Below are 23,579 nucleotides of genomic sequence, written 5' to 3' on the forward strand. Positions count from 1 at the left end.
AACTCAGTGACAGATGTGACACAACACACACTCGCGGACACATGCTCACGCATGCACACACACAGCACTTCATCTATTTTCAAGGCATGGAGGGAACCCAGGGCTTGCTTTTAGAGAGCACTGAGGCATTTTATAGGACAGCACTTAGGCGAGGCCATTGTGCCACACAAGTACACAGTGGCCGGAGCTCCCTCACGCCTCCGTACACTTCAATGGGTGACAATGGAAAGGGCGGATACATTCTGCCAAGAAGAAGAGAGAGAATGAAAGGGAGGGGGGAAAAAAAGAGCCGGGAGAAGTGGAGGGATCGAGGCGAGTCTCTAGTTCATCCGTCCATCAGTCCACACAACCCCCTCCTTCTCCTCACTTTGCTTAATCCTTCTTCTCCTCAGCTATCTGGGGGGTTATGCCAACACACACACACACACACACACACACACACACACACACACACACACACACACACACACACACACACACACACACACACACACACACACACACACACACACACACAGATGCACACACACTATACACGTCAACAATGGCTCATGCAATCTTTGCAAGTCATCACATGATCTCTGATTTCCAAGCACCGACGCCTGAGGGAAACACACACATTTTCAAAGACACATGTGCACTCACACACACATGCGCGTGCACACGGCGGCAGCAGGTTCGCGTCCCTAGCGTGGGAGCGGGCGAACGTCTTTATGTCATTTCCACCCTCTGTCGGTAATTAGTTAGTTGTATAAATTAACATGAAGTGCAGCAGGACTCTCACAGCTATTGTTTGTCGCAATTATTCTCCTCACATTGGGAAAAACGAAGGCGAGCGAAATAAAGAGAGGGGAAAGGTTTTTGTCCCGTTGTTTTTTTTTTTTTTATTCAAACGCGAAAGTTGAATGGAAGCAAGAAAAAGCAAGATTTATCCTCGCGTCGGCCAATTAAAGAGCTCTAAATACATGGTCAGCCTTCGCTAAAGAGAAGCTGACACCATGCATATGAGACCAACTCTACCTTGAACCTTTTTCTGAGCCGAGCTGTACTCCGAGTGTTGTTTTTCTATCCTTCACCACTGATTGTGTGACCTAGCAAATGAGGAAAAAGCCTTCAGCATTTGCTTTGAAAGATCTGAAAGTTTTTCAAAAAGAGATGGCGTCCTTTTACTGCAATAAAACTCCCTTTAAGGTGGGCAAAGAGCTTTATATTTACCATTCTCTCCAGTTATCCGGGTGTCATTGTGTCAGTTAACTTCACAGTGTTTGTTGTCGCCAGGATTTGGGGGGTAGGAGAAAAATCATCATAGACATGGACCACAATTCAAATCAAGTCAATTCGCTTTTTTTCCCCGTCTCGCTTTTTGCAGCATGAGAAACAGGCAACGTCATGGGGTGAACCTGAGTCTCATTGTGGGGTTGTGCCATTGTTGGCTTGATGAAAGGCACATTCAAGTCACTTTTCTTATTGAATTGTTTTGCGTCTGCTTTTCAACGTTGCATTCTCTGTCCAGCCTTGCGCGAGACAATCAGAGGGGATGAAACTCCTTTTCTGCCATTCTTCCCATTCCAGATGAGCGATATTAAGGAGATGAATGGCGTGCGTGCGTGTGCGTGCGTGTGCGTGTCTGTGCGCGTGTGTGTGTGTGTGTGTGTGTGTGTGTGTGTGTGTGTGTGTGTGTGTGTGTGTGTGTGTGTGTGTGTGTGTGTGTGTGTGTGTGTGTGTGTGTGTGTGTTTAGGGAAAATCAGTGCCCCATCTTTTGTCCAATACATGAGCATAAAGGGGCTTAGACAGAAGAGAGAGGGTCCTGTGGTTTTCCTGAAGGTGTGTGTGTGTGTGTGTGTGTGTGTGTGTGTGTGTGTGTGTGTGTGTGTGTGTGTGTGTGAGTGTGTGTGTGTGTGTGTGTGTGTGTGTGTGTGTGTGTGTGTGTGTGTGTGTGTGTGTGTGTGTGTGTGTGTGTGTGTGTGTGTGTGTGCGACCCCCCCCCCCCCCGGCACGGCATTAAGTTAAGGACAAAGGCTGAAGGTTCATGAATCAGCCGAAGCTTCCATAGCTTAGCTGTTGTGACCTACTCACCATCCTGCAGTACAGTGTCGGTACGTGCACGCATGTTTCTGTGCACGAGTCAAGATTTCTGGTGGTTATACTACGTTTCTTGCATGAACATGATTGCAGCTCTCAGTGTGTTTGCGTGCACATTTGTCAAGAGTCAGGCATTCCCAAAGAAAGACCTCCTGTCACTGCCTCACAGATATTAGACAGGCCCCAGTGTTTTGGCACCCACCCATTCACTTTCATTCAGCATCATGTCCCATGACCAAATCAGTGGAATCCATGATTTATCTATTCAGCTTCCTCATAAACTCCCTTCATTTGCACACCCGCTCATTGTTTTTCCTCCTTTTCTGCAATTTTTTCCCCCTCATTCTCTGTCTTTTCTCCCATTCCCATGGAGAGTCACAGGAATGTTTTTATGCTGTGAAATGGCCGCAAGAGTAATGAGTTTTGAGCAGAGTGCGCCGACTTTCATTTGTCCCCCGATTTCTTTTAATCGGAAAGGATATGAAATGCGGCGAAAAAAAACTCCCAAAAAAAACTTTGTCGAGGCACTCAAACAAAACAAGAAGATTGACTGACAGTGTGCCGAGTTCAACCGGGTTTCAAAAGGCCAAACAGCGACACCCTAGAAGCGTTTTCACTCTGCGAGATGAATCGTGAAGTTATCTTCCATTAAGTAGTTTACTGACACACCAGCAGTTACTTAGTGAGTAGGTGGATGTCACATTTTGGAATGGAATGCTTGATTTCTCATCTTGACACCGTGCCATGACAAAATATAAAAAGGTATCACTTTGCTGCAAGGTTTCCAGACGTTTCCATTAACATGCAAATTTTTGAGTGTGCGAGTGTTTGTGTGTGTGTGTGTGTGTGTGTGTGTGTGTGTGTGTGTGTGTGTGTGTGTGTGTGTGTGTGTGTGTGTGTGTGTGTGTGTGTGTGTGTGTGTGTGTGTGTGTATATGAGTGCGTGTAGGCAATTCCAAGTTAACTTTGAATAATGTGTGAATTTGGTGGAAGTTGTTCACGAGTTGCAACTTGTAATCCCACATATGTTTTAATTGTATACGAGCTCCTACATTTCCATGGGTGTCCCTGTGAAGAAATTCCGTTAGTTGGTTTATTAGAGGGAATCAAGTCGTTTTGACAGTAGTTGTTCATTTTCAAAAGAAAAATTTCTCTATCACAATGCATATAGACGTTAATAGAGATTTCACATTTGTGCATATTTAGCTGACCTTCTCTGGTCCGACTTAAAGTAATTATCTATTCTTGCAGACTGCCATGAGTAACATTAGTTTCCAGAAATGTATTGGGATATAATGGAATATATATATAAAAAATATAATATTTACTGCTCACTGCTCATAGAAAAAAATGAACTTTAAAGTGACACTTTCTGAATTTGTAAATCAGCAGCAAATCAAACTGATAAGTTATAAAACTTTGATATGAGGCGTGCCGTGGCAAGCTGATCGTACTCAAATTTCTTGGCATCCCCACATAAAAGCGAGATTAACTTTACCCCTTTCTGATGCATATATGCAGTTCCAGTAAAGCATGTGAATGCATCAATTTGTGTTGGTTTATGTGACCTATATACAGGTCCTGCACTGCAGGTGCAGGTCTACACTTCCATGGCACCTTCATGGCGGCATGTAAGCTTCCTGTAGGCTATAATGCACTTTAAATAGACTCTAAGTAAGCTGTGTGATAGAGCTTATTAGCTGTGGCTGTTTTTTCACTGCACTTAACTGTGTATACCGTCTTCATGTACTGTATATACATACATATATTCATATATGGCAAAATCTGTATCTGTTTCAAACGCCACATATTGCATGTTAATATATGTGTAAAAATCCACTCCACTCCAGTTTTCCCGGTATAATCCATGTAGGCTTGTCCACAAAGTAGCACAATCTGCTTAGTGCAATTTTACATCTCAGCTCAGTGCACATGTGAAAGCACCAGAAGCTGTAGTCTCCTCTCGCCCATGTCAGCAGCGTCCAGGGCAGGATTTAAGGCCTGACATGGGTGTAAAGGGGCTTTAACAGCCTCGTTTGGAGGCGTTGGATTGGTGTATATATGTGTGTGTTTGTGTGTTGCTGCACAGCTCCTGCTAGATTGCCTGCCACACGCGGGAATGAAAGCACGGCTCTCCACTCTGCACACGATGACAAACATACCAGGCTGTTTGACCTGACCAAGGAGTCACAGCTTCCCATGATGCATCGCGCACACACACTGGACGCGTGCCAATGCTCCACGTAATTGCCGCCCACTATTCTGGTCCTACCGATTCTGCTCCGTCTTACGTGACCGTTATCAAGGTGGTATACGCACGGTGCGCATTTCAGCACTGAAGTCACTGAGAGAGCAACAAGTCCGTCGGTCTTTCAGTGCTGTCGTCGGACAATGAAGTGATTCCTACGTTAACCACACGGCGTGCCTTTCTGCTGGTAGTACATGTGTTCAGTCAGCCTGGCAGCCAGTCACTCATCCAGTCCATCAGCCTCTCAGTGTGTCGGTCTTTGAAGCCACAGGGTCTTTATTAATTAACCCCTGGCCGGCTGGTCAGAGGGCGGATCCCACTGATGAAGTGGTGGTGTCTGTGTTGTCAGCCTCAGGGGGTCACGACCTGAGCCCACAGCGCGACCCCCGCCATATTTGAGCCAGATGTTGGGAGACAAGCATCTCCAGTGCTCCTCTCTCTTCACTCCCCCCTCCCTCCTGCCCTCTCCCCCTCCCGCTCCGGCTGCATTCTTTTCCTTTGCGGCTGCTTGGCAAGCTGAGCGGTCATCACCAGCCACTTATGTCGAAGCCACGATGCTCTTCTGGAAAGATCGCCAACATACCCACCCCAACCCCACCCTTCCTTTTTTTCCAGCCATCTCCCCATCCCTCTCTCTCTCTCTCTTTCCCTGTGGGATCACTCCATCCCTCATTCACCCCCCTCCCTGTCCCTCCTTTTTACCCCTCCCTACTGGTTTGGCCCACTGCCCCCTTCCGCTTTGCTCAAGGGAAAGAGTGCTGTGTGTGTGTTGCCTGGCAGCGTGCCCACTCTCATCGTCTTCTCCCCATCCTCTCCGTTGTTTTTTTTTTTTTTGAGGTTACCCCCCATATCTTTCCAGCCCCCTCCCCACTACTTGCTTTCCATTGCTATATTTTTCTTCTTTGCCACCTTATCGCCATCCTTCTTCTACCTCCCTTTGTCCCCATCACTCTCTCCACCTGCTTCTAATCACTCCCCCTCCATCTCTTTCACATCCTGCCTCCATTCATACTTTGCTCTGTATCTCTCCCCCCCCTCCCTCGTTCCCTCCCTCCCTCCCTCGTCTCTTCCTCGGCTGGGCTCAGGAGCAGTGAACAGGTGTTGTCTCCTTTTGATTTGGGTGCGTTCGGATTAATGCTGTCAGCTCAGCTGTTAAAACAACTGCCACCGCCAGATGCCAGTCAGTTTGGGGCTGGAGTTGTCACCTACACACAAACTCACACAAAACAACACACACATTCAGACGTGCACACACACACACACGGGATGAAGTGCACATGTACGCACGCACGAACACTTGGCCCACCTCTTGGCTCATTGTAATACTGACAAAGCAAATCAGCTGCTGTATGCCAGTCTTGTCTGTAACCCAGGTGTGTGTTTCTGTAGCCTTTCCAAAACATCCCCGCCACCGAGTATGAAAGTCGGTGACTATATGACACAATACCACAACCACTATTGATGCACTGTAGCCGACGCTCAGATATTTTAATAATTCAGGAGCCTTATGGATTTCTAAATCAAAGTCAGTTTACTCATTATGGAGGCTTCTAATCAGCTCAATGATGGAGTTATGATGTTTGTATCTTCACTGAGATTTAAACCTGCATTATACTCGAAGACTCCACGGTTAGAAAACACCACGTCTCAATTTAATGGACAACAAATTGTTGATGCTGGAGTTATAATTGTAAAGCTATGCTCATATTTTCCAGATTACATTATTTGTACTTGGAGACATAACAACATGAACCCCTAAATATGATAACTTTGCAAGCTGTGCATTGATTTGTGACATGGTTTGATCAAAGGTTTGATGGGATCAGTGCCATCTCAACCCAACGAAAGGAAAATCTGTTAAATCCCCCTTCTCTCCTTATTCTCAACCCCACAATCTACAAGTGTTTGTACCTTAGCTCCATGGTTTCAGACCCTTTAAAGTAGTAGTTTCAAAAGAGCAGTTAGGGCATCACAGATCAGCGGGGTCACAATCTTTGTCTGCTTTATTGCTGAAACTATTGGATTTGCACATGTCAAAGCAAATCACAAGACATCCCCTTGTAAAATCTACCTATCTATCCCTGGGAGTGGCCGAGCCGGCAAATCAGAAACTATAGGGGGTCTGCAACTTCTCCAGGAGGGTAACCTGAGTTGACTGAAAAGTTGATTAGCTCATGCACGGTGTTGCAGCTCAGTGAATAGAACCTCCTCTCCAGAAGGAAACAGTGTGTCTAATATTATTCCCAAAAGAAAAAGAGTTGACATTGAAAAAAAAAAAAGAAGAAAACAACAACCTCAAAAGGCCTTTAGTTTTCTTTCACTCATGAAGCCAGATGAATTAACTAGAAACTGTTTTCCCAAAAGTCTGAGGCCATTTGAAGAAAACAACTTTGACATGTTTTAAAACCTGTTTCCAATTTCATATTTATTGGATACAACATCATAACACGTTTTCCTTAATTGACAATAACAGATTTGAGTGTGTATTCAGTGAGTAAACTTTCATCAAAGCGGGTTTATATTCACTCAGGCTGTGGCTGTGTTTCTACTAAACTCTCCATTCCTAAGGCAACACATTCATTTTACCTCTCCACCTTTACCCCCTCTGCTTCGCTCCTTTTCCCATTCACGCTCACTTGTTCCTCTCCTTTCTCCAAATCCTCCATCCTGCAACGTCTGTAGTGCCAGCGCATACAGAAGTTTATAGACACACACACACCCACACACACACACACACGTACTCACACACACCTGTCAGGAGTTTTATAGTCATCCCCGCCACTGCTTTTTAAAACTTTCACCTCATACATCTAAGATCTGTCTGTGTGTGTGTGTGTGTGTGTGTGTGTGTGTGTGTGTGTGTGTGTGTGTGTGTGTGTGTGTGTGTGTGTGTGTGTGTGTGTGTGTGTGTGTGTGTGTGTTTAATGTCTGCATGCGTCATCATTTCTTTGGCACTGCCCCCTCCCCTCCTCCTCCTACGCTCGCTCACAGCCCTTCTCTGCCTGGCAGTGGCTTAAATTTAGAATGTGGATCCTTGTTGTTGAAATTTGTGAGTAAAATGATGATTAACTATGAATATCAATGATCAGTGGTGTATAAGTGGTGGTGTGACGGTGCTATTTGAGGCTCCTTCAGATGTTGCTGGAGTTTCCAGCCTTCGTCTGTATGTGTTTTGCCTGTGTGCGTGTGGATGGTACCTCAACCATTTTCATGCACACAGACACACACATTCACAAACTAACGAGGGAAGCCACAATAAACCATCCATCTTCTCATGCTGGCAATTTTTTATCATCTATCTGCATCTCCCTCTTTCGTGGCGTACTCTCTCTCTCTCTCTGTGTCTCTCTCTCTCTCTCTCTCTCTCTCTCTAACACCCTTTTTTTCCTTCCCTCTTTCTATTTGAACTCATGTACTCATGTTTGTTTGCAAGCTTCACACTAGACAGTCTTGTGATGGTGGTTCAAGGAATCGACCACGCTAAGACACTGGACACTTGTTTGTGTGGTCGCGTCGGTTTCGTCTGGCACACTCTTACATCCAAAAGTGCACGCGTACACGTACACACACACACACACACACACCCAGCAACACTTTCTAACATTGAGCTGGCTGTGTATCCCCGCCGCCCTTCCACTGTATCAGTTTACTATGTGAAAACACAGGCGCACACAGGATCCGATGCCCCTCGCAACTCACTAACCAAATTATACTTTGCCCCAGTTTACTGCGGATCACGCCCTCCTCATCCATTTTTGTTGGTTTGTTGAATTACGTTAACAAGGTTATTTCCAAGGTTATCATACCCCACCGTACTCTCCAGTCTTCGTCGAGCCAAATGTCGTTAAGACAATTTAGCCCACTCAAAGAGTCATGGGTGTCTTGTCGAAGGCAGAGGAGGAGGAGGAGGAGGAGGAGGAGGAGGAGGAGGAGGAGGAGGAGGACACAGGCGGGAATATTTAGGAAGGAAACGACACAAGCAGCAGTGTGTATGAGGGTATGTTATCATATCTGCTGAAGATATGAATGATCAGATTAACGCAGGATTGATTTAATAAAAAAGAAAGAACTGCAGTATGTTCAGGCCTGATTCGATAACCATCCTAATCACTCATTTGTGAGTGTTGTAAATATCAGATAGGTCCATTGGAAGGTTTAATCGGTGTTTTGCTAGATATGCCAATTAAATTTAGGGGTTGGAAAAAATAGTGGATCACGTGTGGACTGCAGATTTGAGCTCCTGATTTGGCACTTCACAAGTGAGTTAAAGCCTGATTATCGTAAATCTGCGACTAAAGAATAATCGGGCATGCTAAAAGAATTTTTGAAAGGAATTAGTCACCAGTACAAGGAAAAAACAATCATCAAAAATCGGTGGATTTTCTCCAAGCAGGTTTTGATTGACACTGTGGTCAGGACAGTTATAAAATCACAAACACAACCAGGAAAGCTATGATTAAGTCAAAAATTAAAAAAAAAAAAAAAAGTTCATATGGAACTTGTGGCAGCTCAGATGTCCTGACTTTAACTCCCCACAGCTGAAAAACACTTCCTTGCTCATTTCTTTGGATTTTCCCAGCCTCCCCAAAATAAAACTTCACACCCCACACCTCCAGTTTATAACATAAGCTTACTCATAATGTTCAGGAAGTTTTTGCCAGGGGTGAGATAATCCTCATGACGTTACGATGACATCCTCTGGGTTATTGTTTTTGACTCTGGAAAACTCCAACGCGCTCCCAGGCTGTATGGTTCTCCTAAAGACAACTGAAATGTGTTAAAGTGCCACCAGCATCTTTGTCCACGGATAAGACATCTTAGTGTCACTCAGTCAAGTGTGCAAATGCCCTTCGTATCACAGTCCTGTCAATAGCCCACAAGCCGGACCTTAAACACATGTCATTCCCCTGCTTTCCCTCGCTCTGTCACATGAAAGCAAAGAAAAAAGAAATATCAAGAAATAATCTCAGTAAATAAACTGAAATCCAACAAGTTCTCTCCCCAGCTCTGATATTGTCCTCTAATTGGTGTGAGTTCTGCTCTTCCTGTTTGTTCGCCACAGATGGCTAAGTGATCTAAACGTGACCTAACCAGCAGCATCACCCGTTATTGACGAGGCAGATCTCATCAAGCAATCAAACTTTCTTTTTTTCTTTTTTTTTTTTTCTTCGCCCAAAAGAAAATAACAAAAAAAACAATGTGATCTTGCCAGGAAAACTTGTGAGTAGGAAAAGGATTTACAAGGAGAGACGTTAGCAAATAATTGGAGCACAGTGACTCGTAAGGCTCCAACAGGTCAGGCGCACAAGAACGCTCACAATCACACACACACAAATACAATCACACACATGCTAGTCAGCAGAGCATTCCTGTGCTGTTTGGGATGTTGTTGCCATTGGTCTAATGCTTCTCACATGTCTGTCGCCCTATCTTTTGAGCAGCACACAGGACAATGTGGGCTATTCTTGAGACTTTACAACACACTCTTTCTCAAGCCCATCGACGCACAGATGGAACAAACATTCACACATAGCGAGGGAAGACAAAAAAGAGACAGAGACGGATATCAAGACTCAAACAGACACATAAACAGAGGGAGAAGTGTGTGCTCGTACTTGCGCGTCTGTTGGAGCACTTGTCAACAGCGTTTGCGTTAACTGGAATAGGCGGGTCCCGCCTCCGCCGTCCGGCGAGGCAAAGCCACTCCAAAGCCAAGCCAACTGTCAATCAAGCGCCCATTGCAGGGCCAAAACTATGATAGCATCAGAAATAACAGTCCTTACCCATCAGTCTCACATGCATAGACACACGCAGGCGTGCACACGCACGCACACACAAGCGCAGAGGAGGTTAAAGTCACAGCTCAGCGCTGTTTGAATAGGCTTCCAACATGCAAAACAGCATTAGTGTGTCAGGAGTGTCTTGCTGTTCTGTCTGTCTCTCTGTCATTGCTTTGACAGGCAGACGAAAAATGTCATGACTTGCAAGGGAAAATGCTGCTGTGTGTGCGTGCGTGTGAGAGAGAGTGTATTTGTGTGTGTGTGTGTGTGTGTGTGTGTGTGTGTGTGTGTGTGTGTGTGTGTGTGTGTGTGTGTGTGTGTGCAGACTCTCCATCCTTTTCTAACATAGTTAATGCGTGGGTCCATTCCCCTTCTATACACAGCAGGCCCAATGCACAATGTCTTCTTTTGTTGTCACGTTAAAGTGATGCAATAAAGCTGTGCAGTGACAAGGACGGCCCGGGGGCTGCAGCAGTGACAGAGACATTGAGTGCGTGCATGTGTGCGTGCGTACGTAAGTGTGTGTTTGTGTGAGTGTGTGTGTGCGTGCGTGTGTGTAGTGGAGACGAGAGCACTGAAGAGGGGTTATTGCCACGAGACAGATTGCAAGTGTCATTTTCCATTACAGCAGCCTGAGCTTCTGTGTACGACACACACACACACACACACACACACACACACACACACACACACACACACACACACACACACACACACACACACACACACACACACACACACACACACACACACACACACACACACACGCCTTGGCCCACTTTAACAGGATGCTTTTGACAGGAAGAGATGTGCGTGCATTAAAAGAGTGCAGGCCTCCACTTTACAACCTTTTCCTCATCCTGGCTTCAGTACCACCAAGCAGACTTTTTACCTGTTTCCACCTTTAAATTTGCCTCATCTGGTTGGTTGATTGAGAGGATATCGATTGCAATCAGCTGTCTCCACAAAACTATACAAATCATATTTAGATGTTTGAGAGATTAAATCGAGCAAATTTTTGGTTTCGACACGGTTTAATTTAGATTACATCATGAGCCTCCGATGACTTCAACATGTTGGATCATCTAATTGCTAAAAATCTACAAGTATAAAGGAGCGCTTCTGAGAGCAGCTTTCCCCAGCCTCCATAGGGAGTTCATTTAGTCTTAAATACAGCATGACCTATTGTTGCGTGTGAACTTCTATTATCTATTCAAACGTCTCTCGTGAGGCTCTGTTTGTTAACCGGGCAATTAGCAGGCAGTATTTGGTGGTTATCAGTACTAGGCTTGACACTTGGTCTCTTCAGCCCGTAAAGTATGAGGCAGTAAAATGAAAATGGGATCTGTGTTCGGTCCCCATAGCTTGTCCCTAATAAGGTGCGGTGGCAGTGGCTATCAGGGGCCCGGGCTGAATTAGTCCGCAGCGGATTCAAATGTCGAGATGCTATCAAACACCATTTAATGATAATGGAGGTCACAGAGGCAATTGGGAAAATGGTAGTGTGTGTGTGTGTGTGTGTGTGTGTGTGTGTGTGTGTGTGTGTGTGTGTGTCTGTCTGTCTGTCTGTCTGTCTGTCTGTGTGAAAGGAACATTTCTCTGTCTCCCGCAAAAACACAGCATTAAGATAGCATCGCTAATTTCACCAGCTAGGCACAAAAACAACACGCAGAGGAGGGGAGGAACGAAAAAGAGGGAAAAAATAAAACGCAACAACAACAGCAACAGCAACATGCGAGCAAATCGAAACAACAAGGAAAGTTTTCCTGCGACTTTCTCGAATGTCGCTCCAGATTTTGCCCTTCATCGTTCTTTCACAATGTCGCGCCCTCTCCGCTGCTATTTCTGACTGCCAGTGTGTGGATCTGGCTCGCTGAGATTTCATGCCAGTGTAAAAATTGGCTGAGGGTTTGGTTCAAATCAAATTGGACATAAGCACCCACAACACCATCTGTTAGGGAAAGGCAGTGGAGTGAAGGGCAGAACTCTGTATTCAGATAAATGGATTTTCAATTTATTAAATTGTTGACTGACACCCTTGTAAATTTTCACTTTATGTGCTATGTGGGCTATTCTTAGAATATCAGATTTAATGGAAAGGCGTAGCTATATGTTCACAAAATCACCAATATTAGAATGAAACTGAAATAAATCCCACTACATCTGTTGTTTTGTGTGAGTTAAATTGAATCTCCTCTTTTTTTTTATCTATTTGTGGCATTAACACGAGGGATGGATGGGGGGAGCCATTTGTCCCTTTTTATAAGTAAAACTTAAAATAAATAAAGCGGAAAAAAAAAATCAAAAAAAAAAAAAAAACACCACCACAGTTAGACTTCAGGTGTTTTGGCAAGTGATACCGTGTGTGACTGTTTGCAGTTTTCTGTATAACAGGTGTGTCGCTCCAAAATGTGTTTAGAGGCACGGCTGTGATTGTCACAGTACTTTGGGTGGGGAGGGGGGGTGGAAGGGGGGAGGGGACCATATGTCCCTTGTCGCTTCACCCAAAAAAACCCTAACTTACTTTGCAAGGTGAATAACAGACTCATAACTCTCTGAAGCTGATGTCATGTTGCTCGGCGTGTGAGTGCGTGCCAGAAACTTTCAATTTGTGTGCGCCCCCCCCCCCCAAGCTTGCCTGTAGTGGTCCGGGCATTTATTAATAACGAAAGTTGGAGCAGCTTCTGAATGAAAAAGTCACCACGGATTGCTGAGACCAATCAGGGAACGAGTGTCCCGCACTCCCGCGATTTCTCCATCTCTGTCTTTTTTCTCGCCGCGATCCTCCGCTTCAGTGGGAGACAGGGAGCACTGGGAGGGGGCTAGAAAGTGAGGAGGAGGAGGAGGAGGAAGAGGAGGAGGAGAAGAGGGATTTTAGTGTTTACACAGAGGCCCGGCCACCGCCGCAACTGTTGCCAAGCGCCGTTCTCCCCAACAACAAGCCAGTAATTGGTACTTTTAGCAGCTAACCTTGCGGAGGTGGTGGTGCGAGGTGGGCTTGGACAAAAAGCTTTTTGATACATCTCCTTCTCTATCTCTTTCTCCTCTCTCAAGCCTCTTTTTTTTTCTTTTTTTTGAAAAGAGACTGCCCATAATCTTGGCACGGCCCTCCCTCGCTTTGGAACGATTGGACTGTCTTTAGAAGGAATCGATGAAAATGTGTCCAGACACATGGCCCAGCTCAACCAGACATGAATTGATCATCAAAATATCAACATCATCATTTCGTAATGGAGCGTGCTGGCGCCGTCGGTGCGAAGGGGAATAGCCAGACTGCGAAGCAAAAGCTGCGGTATCAAGAGGGTGTAAATAAGTGAGGAGTCGTATTCCAAATTCTGCTTTTTAGAGGTTTCTTTCAACATCCCCACAATGCAGAAGATATGGTCTTTCGGTCGATTTCGCGCACTACCGACAAATTTATATATTCAAACATCAGCGCCACTTTATTTTCTTTTTGTTGCTTCTTTTGTCCCGGAGCAAAACACTACTGTATGTTACACACATGGAAAGGGGATGATTGAAGGTAGGACGTAACGGGGTGAAGTTAAGCTGGGATGAAAAGATGACTAAAAGATTAGATTTTCTTGGTTTGGCGTTGAAGTGGTTCGATTGAAGAAAGAGATCTGTAGTTCAAGTCCGGTCTTGACAAGTTTATGTGGAGATTTTATTTTCTCCTTGTGCACCTACCAGAAATTTTTTTCTGAATAGTTTCTTCTACAGTCCTAAAACTTGTATTAGAGCAGGGGTGTCAAACACATTTTAGTTTAGGTGCGACGTACAGTGGGCCGGACCGGTACAATAGTGACTTTTAACTTTGTCTATATTTTCGCTAAACCAAACTACTACCAAAAATGACTCAAAACAAATCTCAACATAAAGTCACTTTTAAAGAAACCTTCTGGTTGTAAAATACAGTGAAACGTGAAAAACACTTTTCCTTTAGCTGATGCCTTGGCGTGTTTTCGGAAACGTACCCTGACAGCATAGCTTCGAGGCTAATGCTAGTTTGTTAGCGTTCATATCTCAGCTCGAGTCTCGGTGTTGTGTTGCATCTGCTACTTTTAAGAAATGTGTTTTAAAAAGAATCAATGTTTGTTTTGAAATCTTTACAATTTGCTTGGTGTTTCTGGCGGGCTGGATTGGAGCCTCTTGAGGGCCAGTTTTGGCCCACTGGCCTTATGTTTGACACCCCTGCATTGGAGTAAATTGTTGAATCTGTCAATGTATGGGATTGTCTTATCTCTCTTCCCTGTCAGATTGTCCTTTGCTTATAGCTCGGTGAGACTGACTCCTTGTGATGAACTGCTATTGACTTATTATGAATCAAAATTCTGTAAAATAAAGAAAAAGCAGTTTCAAAACCAGCAAACCAAAACAGCCCGAATGAAGACTTGAACTCATTCATTCATCCACAAGCTCACACTAGTGTAGTCTTACGACCCGGTGGCCAGTCTCAGTGTCCTCCTTTATAATCCCACTTCTGATGATGTGAGTGAATACAGCTGGTCACCTGGGGAAAGAAGTGGGACGTGCCGCGCCGAAAAGACACACTGTAGGTATTCATTACCAGAGCGAGTCGTGCTGATTTAGGTGAAATATGAGGACAGGTAATTTGTGGCACAGCTTGAGGCGATGACTTTGCTTTTTTTTTTTTTTTTTAAATATATAAAAAAAAGTGTAAGTCTATGTGCAGGTGTGTTGCCTCCTCAAAATGTCATCAATTTGTTACCCTTACAGCATGACCCAGATTATGTAGTAGAAGCTTCACTGGACTATAGCTGTGTTATATATAGTAGTAATATAAAGAGAAGTTGTATTTGTCAAAAACTATATTGATAAGTTCATCAGATCTTTTTCTGCCTGTTTGATTTTGACTTAAACTCAGTTGAGTAAACCTTGTTAAAGCGTTAACACCACTACTGCATCTTGATCTGATTATGGACCAATCTTAAAATCTCATGTAAACGTGCTCCTTCTGTCTCCGTCCGCCGACAGACTTTTCTTTTTCTTTTTTTTTTCACGACAAAAAGTCAACGCACATTTCGGTTCCTCGCCCTCTCTCGCTGTTACTCCTTCCTGCCATCTCAATACTGCAGTGTTCATGGTGGCAGCCTTAGACAAACTCCACCAGTGCTTGTATAATTGCTTATTCAATGCTGACCCCTGCTCAGTTTCGAGAGGAGGAGAATGAAGAAGGAAATGGGAGCGAGAGAGAGAGTTGGGCGGATTGGGATGGGGGGTGGGAGAGGGGGGTGGGGGGTAGCTGCTGGAGGTTCCCTACGGCTGCCAAGGCCTGAGTCAATGTGGAGCCTGTTTTTCGGGGATATAAGCGCCGGCCACGGGTCCCAAGCCAGGGCCCTTTCCTGTGGGCCCTCCTCCGCCTCCTCCTCCTCATCCACCCTCCTCCTTGTCTTGGTTCTCCTCCTTCATCCTCCACCCTCCTCTCAGCCCGGCTGGGCCTGGCGCTGGCACAGAGGCCCCTTTGTTGCGTACCCGAGGGCCTGGGCTCTCTGTCTCTCATACTCTCTCTTTTCCACCCCTTTTTCTCTCCCTACCTCTCTCTCTCTTTCTCTCTCTTTCCACACACCCATCCCACCCCACCCCTTCATCCTCCTGCTCCCCCTCCTCCCTTTTCCTCTAAAGGTCTCCAGTCTTCACAAATATGAGATAATAGGAAAAATAGAGCTGGCTGCTTGTGGTGACTCAGGGCAAAACGTCTGAGTGAAAAATAGAAAGTGAGAGAGAGATGGTATTGTTTGTGAGGTTGGTTGGAGCGAGTTGGACTGAGGTCGAGTCTCCTCCCTCTCCCTCTCCCTCTCTCTTTCCCTTTCTCCTTCTCTCTCCAGCAGCTTCTGAACCAAAAGCTCACTGTGGATCCAAAAGCCGGATGGGGGCTCGCTGTAGCACACACACACACACACACACACACACACACACACACACACACACACACACACACACACACACGCACACACACACACACACAGTTTCTCTCTCTCTCCCTCACTCGGCAGGTGGACAGGGTTGTTTTGGCTCGGCTGCAGGGCAGCAGCTTGACTCCGTTTGAGCCAATGAGCCAAAATAATAGCCGACGATTCCAGAGTTATTGTCAGCGTTTTCCCCCCTCTGCTTTTCCCAGAATTCCCTTCAGCCATGCAGGATCCGAATCACAACGTCACCCTCAGATGAATTTGTGCGCTTACGCATGAAAATACAGCAGCGGGACACACAGACAGTTTGTACTGTACAGAACGGCAGCACAAGGAGAGGCGTTGTTGTTTATTTGTTTTGATAAACCGATTAATCTCTGATCATATTAAAGACCGAAATGTCACCAAGGAAGGCAAACTTGGAAAGCAAAAACAGGTCCACGTATGGGTGTTTGATATTTTATTCAGATTAAACGTCATACAGCTTTAATAAGAAGCTGGAACAAGCTAATAGAGAATTTGTCTGTGATCTTTTCAGACGTCACTAATTTAAGAGGAACAGAAGAAGCAACACTCTCTGTCAAAGAGTTTAAACATAAACATGCCTGCACAACTGAAACACTTCCCCTTACACTTTTTTTGCTTTCCTTATTGTGAAAGGTGATGTGAATATACCCACCCTCGCCCTTGGTTCACAGCACTCCGCCCTGCAAATACGTGGCGCACGCCTCTGCGTGGGCACTACAACTCCACCCGCTTACCTCACACAATGCGAACATACATGCACAAATGGGCACACGCTCAGGCGTCCCATACGTCACGAGAAGAGGGAGTAGCGTCTCTGGATTTTTATGGAAAGGGTTGCGCTGTCCTCCTTTATTATGTGATTTTTGTCCTTAATTAGCTGTAGTAGACGCTCGCCTTGTTTCCATTCGGCTGTCAAGGGAATCGTGTTCAAAAAACAAAAAAAGAAACTTGGAAGTTTTGCAGAACAAGAAATGGGAATCAGGTGCAGTGTGAGAATTTTAACATCCGATTTACTGGTGAACAAGTTCAATTCTTTTGCATTGGCGGCCATCATTTTTTTTGTCTTAAGGAGATATGTGACAGTGTGACATTCCTGAGGTCACGCCTTTAACTCATGCACGGGATTATGCGTGTGTGTGCATACGTGTGGGCACCAAAATATGATCGCACACTAACTGAAGGGGACTCATGTCACTGCAACCACCAAAATAGGAAGTCTTTACTGAAGCAATCGAAACATTTGTAGGTTATAAAATAGTTAGTCCATTAGTGGTCACAGCGCAAGTTAGCAGGAATATGAATGAAAGTTAATGTATTGTCCACATAAGATATAGAAATGTAAGATGGATTTTCATGGTTCATTTTTTATAGCGTTCATGTCACCAATCTAAGTTTCAGTTAAAGATGCAGCATGTCAACCTTTCTCTCCTCTCCTCTCCTCTCCTCTCCTCTCCTCTCCTCTCCTGTCGTCTTTCACCCCTCTCCGGCTCCTCCTGCCCATTTCCTCCCATTTTGCCATCCGCTGCACAATGAAAGAGCCTCTTGGCTTTTATTAATAGTTAAAGTGGCCACGGCCTGTCACTGGGGACAATGGCTGCAGCCCTGTTAATAAATAAAAATAATAACTAGGAGATGGAGACAGAGAGGGAGTGCAATGGAAAGAGAACAGGCGACACTGCCATTTGTTGTTCCCTCTCACTTGTCAAAGCTCTTTGGCTTAAAAGCCTCTGTCATTGTTGAGGGAGAGGGGGCCGGGGGGGGGGAGTGGAGGGAGGGATGAGAGTGAGAGAGAGAGAGAGAGAGAGAGAGAGAGAGAGAGAGAGAGAGAGAGTGAGTGCCAGGGGCTAATAGCACCTGTTGGGGTGATGGTGAGACAGCTGTCATGGGGGGGGGGGGGGGGGGGGGGGGGGCACAGGAGCACACTCTTTCTTCTGCTCTTTCGACGCATGTTTTCCTTCACTCCTCCCTTGTTTTTGAAAAAGATGCTCCATCTATTCCAGTTCTGCTCGTCTTCCCCTGCCTCTTCCTCCCACTGCTGACCAATTCCCCGAAGGCCACGGTGGCCTCTGACAGAAAGCACCAGGACACATCAGGGAGGGAGCGCTGAAACTCTGCCGCTGACTTACTAAGTGGCAGTGTTGAAAATGCAAGGACAAACATGTAAGGAGGGGGCAAGGACGGCGGGTAGAGAAGAAGAAGAAGATAAAAAAAATGGACTGGTTGGAAGTTCAGTTGATTGTCGTGTGCGAACGTGTGTGAACGTTTGCAAACGTGTGCCCATTGTAATCAGCGGGGCGTGAATGCTCTCGTCTTAAAGGACCTGATTCAGGCCTCCTGAGAGGCTGGAGGCAGACACACACACACACACAGACAGACACACACACACACACACACACACACACACACACACTGAGGTACAGTAATGTAGGACATGCTCCAGCGCTTTGTGTGTGCGAGAGACACGCTTGTACATCTTCGACTCTTCCCTCTCAGGCTTCTTTGTGTGTGATCGTGTGTCATTTTAAATCCTCAAAATCTCCAGGTGGTTCCCCTCAGCTTCATCTCTGCATGTTTCACTCCACAACGGACGCAAAAAGAGACGGATGACGAGGAGAGAATGAAGTTTAAGCGTTGGCTTTTTTTTGTGTTGGGATACGTGGAAGGACTTTGATTTGTCGTTGTGTTTAGCAGACGTGTGTGTGTGTGTGTGCGTGTGTGTGTGTGGTTGTGTGTGTGTGTGTGTGTGTGTGTGTGTGTGTGTGTTATATGTCTGTTAGCTGACGAAAAGAAGCCTTAAGCTGTTCATCTCAGCTCACTGGACATCTCTCGCTCTCTCTCTTTCTCTGTGTGTGTCAGTGTGTGTATTGATGTGTGTATTCGTGCAGGCTGCCTCACACCAGCAAGATTACCCCCCCCCCCCCCTCTTAAATCAGTCTTGTCATTATGGAAAGAAAATGTAATCCGGGGACAAACTAAGTTTTTTTCCAGCTGTCAGCAAATACCAGTGTGTACACATCTGTATGTGAAGCGACATATATGAGCTTTTGACGTGTGTGTGTGTGTGTGTGTGTGTGTGTGTGTGTGTGTGTGTGTGTGTGTGTGTGTGTGTGTGTGTGTGTGTGTGTGTGTGTGTGTGTGTGTGTGTACTTCGCCAGTGTTTTTGCATTTGAGTGTGTGTGTTTGTGTTGGCTGATAGGGTTAATCTCCCCCACTCAAAGTGTAAAACCTCTTTCCTTAGCGAGGCCTTGCATCCCAAGTGCAGATGGCTCCCAGTAAATAAAAGTACTCTGTCTCTCTCTCTCTCTCTCTCTCTCTCTCTCTCTCTCTCTCTCTCATCGCTCTTTCTTCACACTTTCACTTCTTTGTCTGATCACTTTGCCCATTCCCCTTTGTTCACATCAATAATAGCGACAGTGTGACTACTGTAGGTTGATGGCTGTGTGTTTGTGTATGTATATGCATCTGTGTGTGTGTGTGTGTGTGTGTGTGTGTTAGAGAGAGAGAGAGAGAGAGAGAGAGAGAGCGAGAGAGAGAGAGAGAGAGAGAGAGAGAGAGAGAGAGAGAGAGAGAGAGAGAGAGAGAGAGAGAGACCATGGTCCAGGTTTTAATTAGTGATCCTGCAAGTATTTGTGTGCCGTGGTTACTCCTTGCGTATGTGCGTGTGTGTGTGGGTGTGTGAGGGTCTGTGTGGAGTGTGTGTTGAAAACAAAGCGCGAGCTGATAATGTGTCCATTGTGGCGGGTGCATTAAGGCCCTCTTTGTCTCAGGGCCCACAGGGCTAATGATTCTCTAGCAGCAGGTGAGAGGGAAAAAGCCTCTCTCTTTCCTGTCTCCCGCTCTCCTCCACTTGTCTCTCTCTTTATCTTGCGTCGCCTCGCTCGCTCGCTCCCTTTTGCTCACTTGTTTTTGTTTTTCAGATTTCCCCTCTTTCGATTATCAGCTCCTCTCTTTCCGCCTCTCTCTCTCTTTCTCTCTCCCTCGCTCTCCCTCTCTCTCCTGCTGATGCGGCCATTAGGCTGAGCTGCCGCTGCCTTTATTACAGCAAATGGACTTTAAATGAGCTTTATTGTCATGTTGGCCAGCCAACTGAATCCCTCTTTCTCTCTCCCTCTCCTCTGCGCCCCCTCTCTCCCCTCCTCCTCTCCTACTCCTCCTCCTCCTCCTCCTCCTCCCCCAAACAGAGGCCCCCAGCATTGAGAGGCTGTTGTCAAAGGACTGGAAGGATAAACTTTTGGCCATGGGCTCAGGGCACATCGGAGAAATTAAAGGTATGGCAGCACTGGATAAAGCCAGAGCTAAAGTTAAATAATCCGCCTTTTCTTTTTTTTTTTTAAATATATATTTAAACCTAACTTATGCACCACTGGTGTCCGTCGATAAATTTAGGAAACTTTTTTATTTTCTTTATTTAGATATCAAGTATATCAATATATTTCTAAACTCTGAGCAAAATTCAAACGTTCCTCTGTCCTTCTTTTTGAAATACATTTCTCTTGTAAGCATTTTCATAAACAGGTAATCTACTGTCCTGGTGGAAAGAAAGTCCAAATGAATTAGGAGTAATTTAATATTACTGGATTCGCACACATTCTCATGTTTTTATTGACTTTGATCTAAAATCTCTCCGTGGGATTATTGTCTCAGTGGTTGTCTAATATGTCATTTCTAGAGGAAATTGCTGGCATGCAGTTCCTAACAGGCAATATAATGATAATAATATAACGTTTGTTTAATGTGATATTACATCATCATTGAAACTGAAACTGAAAATAAAGAAACATTTTTCGGGTCATGGCAAGAGGAAAGGCTTTTCTTGAAGGGGCTAAATTCAGTGAAACGTGACTGTGATGCAAATCTGACATTCTCACTTCTGTCAGTCTGTTACTTATGATATTTGAATTTCAGAAACTGGATTTCTCTTATGAAGTCTTCGACATCATAAACATTATTATGTCCAACAATCCATCAAGCGATGAAAATACAGCTTTTTCTCAATTGAAGCATCATGATTGGAACTTCGGTCTTCGTCTTTGCTTGAAATCCAAATATATATCACCTAAAGACAGAGAAACGTCCACTGAAATGACTTGAAAGTGCCCATATTCAGCGGAAATGAAACTGAGCTGCCCTGAATTGAACCAAGCTGGGCCTCTCGTGTTTGGCCAACATGTCAAAAAAGTTAATGACGTCTCCGCTAGTCCATCAGCCCCTTGTTAATCACGGCGTTAATCGTCCATTTTATCCACACCAGCCCTTTTGAACACCGAGACTAGACAGAGAGCAGGAAGCGACACAAAAAAAGAGAAGCACGAGAGCGCTGCGCTGTGAATATGCAGGAGTGAGGGGAAAAAGTGAGGATGGAAAAAAAGAAAAGAAAAAAAGATGTGAGAGAGGTGGAAGCAAGCGGCTGTTATTCGCTGTAACTCCAGGGCAAAGCCGTCGTTCTCCTCCAGTAATTGAGCTTCATTAGGAAGCAAAGCAATATGTAATCAAAGAGCCTTGCAGAGCGGCGTGGCCATTGAGAGGGGGGCTCCATTGATCAAACCCCCTTTTCCCAGCTCCCCGCTGCGCTGACATTTCTGTGTAGGGGCGTCCCGCTTGGCACGCCACACACCAACAGCTGGGGAGCAATATATGTGTGTCTGCGAGTGTGTGTAGTGGAAGTGCGGGCACTTTGGTGTCTGTTGAGCCCATGTGGGCTTACATAACAATGTGTTTCTGCGAGTGTGAATGAGCCTATGATTGTAAAAAAAAAATGAAAAAAAAGCGCTAGAAATATGCAAAAAGTAGGAAGCGTTTGTGCAGCGGCTTGCTTCAATAGTGTGTGTGTGTGTGTGTGTGTGTGTGTGCGCGCGCAGGCATGTGTTCTCACACTGTCAGCGCATCCCCTGACATTTTTTTTTTTTCCCCCATCGAATTCCATTGAAGAGCTTTTTGTGGGGAACAAAGTGATTGTGGGCCACTGCCTCCTGCTCCGTTGGCCTTATTGAGACGAAACATTGGTAAAAGGCCCCATGTGGTTCATACAGAAACACACACACATTAAAAAAAAAAAAAAAAAAAAAAAAAAGAATAAACCTCAGTACTAGGATAAATATCCCTGCAGTGTGCTGTCTTTACCATCAGACCTGCTCCAGTACAAGGTAAAGAGCTGGATGGGGGATACTTAATGTCTCGCTGTCTTTACCTTTGAACCCTACTAACTCTCTTATACTCACTGTGTGACGTTTTCTACATTTAAATGATCTGCTTTTACAGTTTTTGAGGCAGTACCCTTCAATGCAATCCAATCCTTTTCCATACTTAGTCTGCCCAATTCCTCCCGTGTCTTATCTTTTTATCAAGACCTTGCAAATGTCATCGATGTTGTATTTAATACTATTCTTACCGACTGGATCGAGTCAAGTTTAAAAAGGGCCCATCAAGCTCACGGAACATTTTGGACGCCACAGACGTTGCTTTCATACAGCACAGACTCACGCATTCACCCATACAGGGTACACGGAGTTAACACTGTATATACTGTATATGAGCTGCAGGGTTGATTGCATTACTCTGTGGCGCAATATGAGGAGGTGTCAGGAAAAGAGAGAAAGGCCATTGCTGCTATTTATGTCCGGCTCCGAGACTATTACAGACAGTACATATGCCCTGCTATTTGTCTTTTATAGTGGTAATTGTCTGTATAATTTACAGGTTGTGTTTTATTTTCATTGTGGCTGCTGCCTTGGCCTGGCCGTCCTTGAAAAAGAGATCCTGATCTCAGCAATAAATTTCAACTCAACAATTCAACAAAAAAAAAAAGTATCTTAAATTAATTTGGTCATTGAGTCAACCGGTTGCTGTCAAGCCAGCAGTGCATCTTTTAGTGATAAACTCAGGCACTGGGTATGTTTGCAACGTCTGTGGCTCAAAATAGAGTTTAAAGACAGAGAAGCGCGACTTGAAAGTAAAACTAAACCAAGTTATTTTCTGTGTCGCCAGACAAATCACGGAGGCCGTCTACAACTCATCCACTTTGTGCTTCAATCCGACCTTAATCCTGTTACCTCAGTACTGCATTTACGACATTAGTGAATTTAATTATTTGCACAAATTAGGTTAGTGGGTGCATGTAAATATACTTTCTATCGTATGTCATTGCATTCCTGAAGGCTCTTTTTGGTCCATGCATGGTTTGTGTGCATTCGCGTTCCAAGCCTCTCGTCCCCGCTTGCCGGAGACATCGAGCTTGTTAACCAGACGTTTGCTGATTCGGACCCCACCAGTCGAAGGGTCGCCACTTTGGCCCCCCCGGGCACTGCCTTTAACCCCCGACTGCTCAGTTTGTGTAATGACGGGCGTAAAACCGGTGCCAAATCAAACATACGGATCACATGATTTGCTTTGGCAACCCAGGAAGGAAGCAGCCAAAACACACTTTCTCATCAAACCTCCACCGTCTTCCCCTCATCCTTCTCCGCTATCCTTCCTATCCAATCCTGCGTTTTTCACACACACACACACACACAC

General features: G+C 45.2%; 1 protein-coding gene across 23 annotated transcripts in view; it reads left to right on the top strand.

The window, feature by feature from the left end:
• The window catches only part of sox5 (SRY-box transcription factor 5), a 259,914-nt gene that overhangs the window by 190,010 nt on the left and 46,325 nt on the right, over positions 1 to 23,579 (top strand). For 12 of the 23 annotated variants that reach the window (XM_080491527.1, XM_080491520.1, XM_080491531.1 and 9 more), the window contains one exon: positions 20,249 to 20,335. The exons of the other annotated variants lie outside the window; for them this stretch is intronic. In XM_080491527.1, coding sequence (XP_080347653.1) covers positions 20,249 to 20,335 — 87 coding nt within the window. The remainder of the gene's footprint in view (positions 1 to 20,248; positions 20,336 to 23,579) is intronic. 23 annotated transcript variants of the gene reach the window in all.

This window comes from Lipophrys pholis (assembly GCF_963383615.2).
Source record: "Lipophrys pholis genome assembly, chromosome: 22".
Classification (NCBI taxonomy): Eukaryota; Metazoa; Chordata; class Actinopteri; order Blenniiformes; family Blenniidae; genus Lipophrys; species Lipophrys pholis.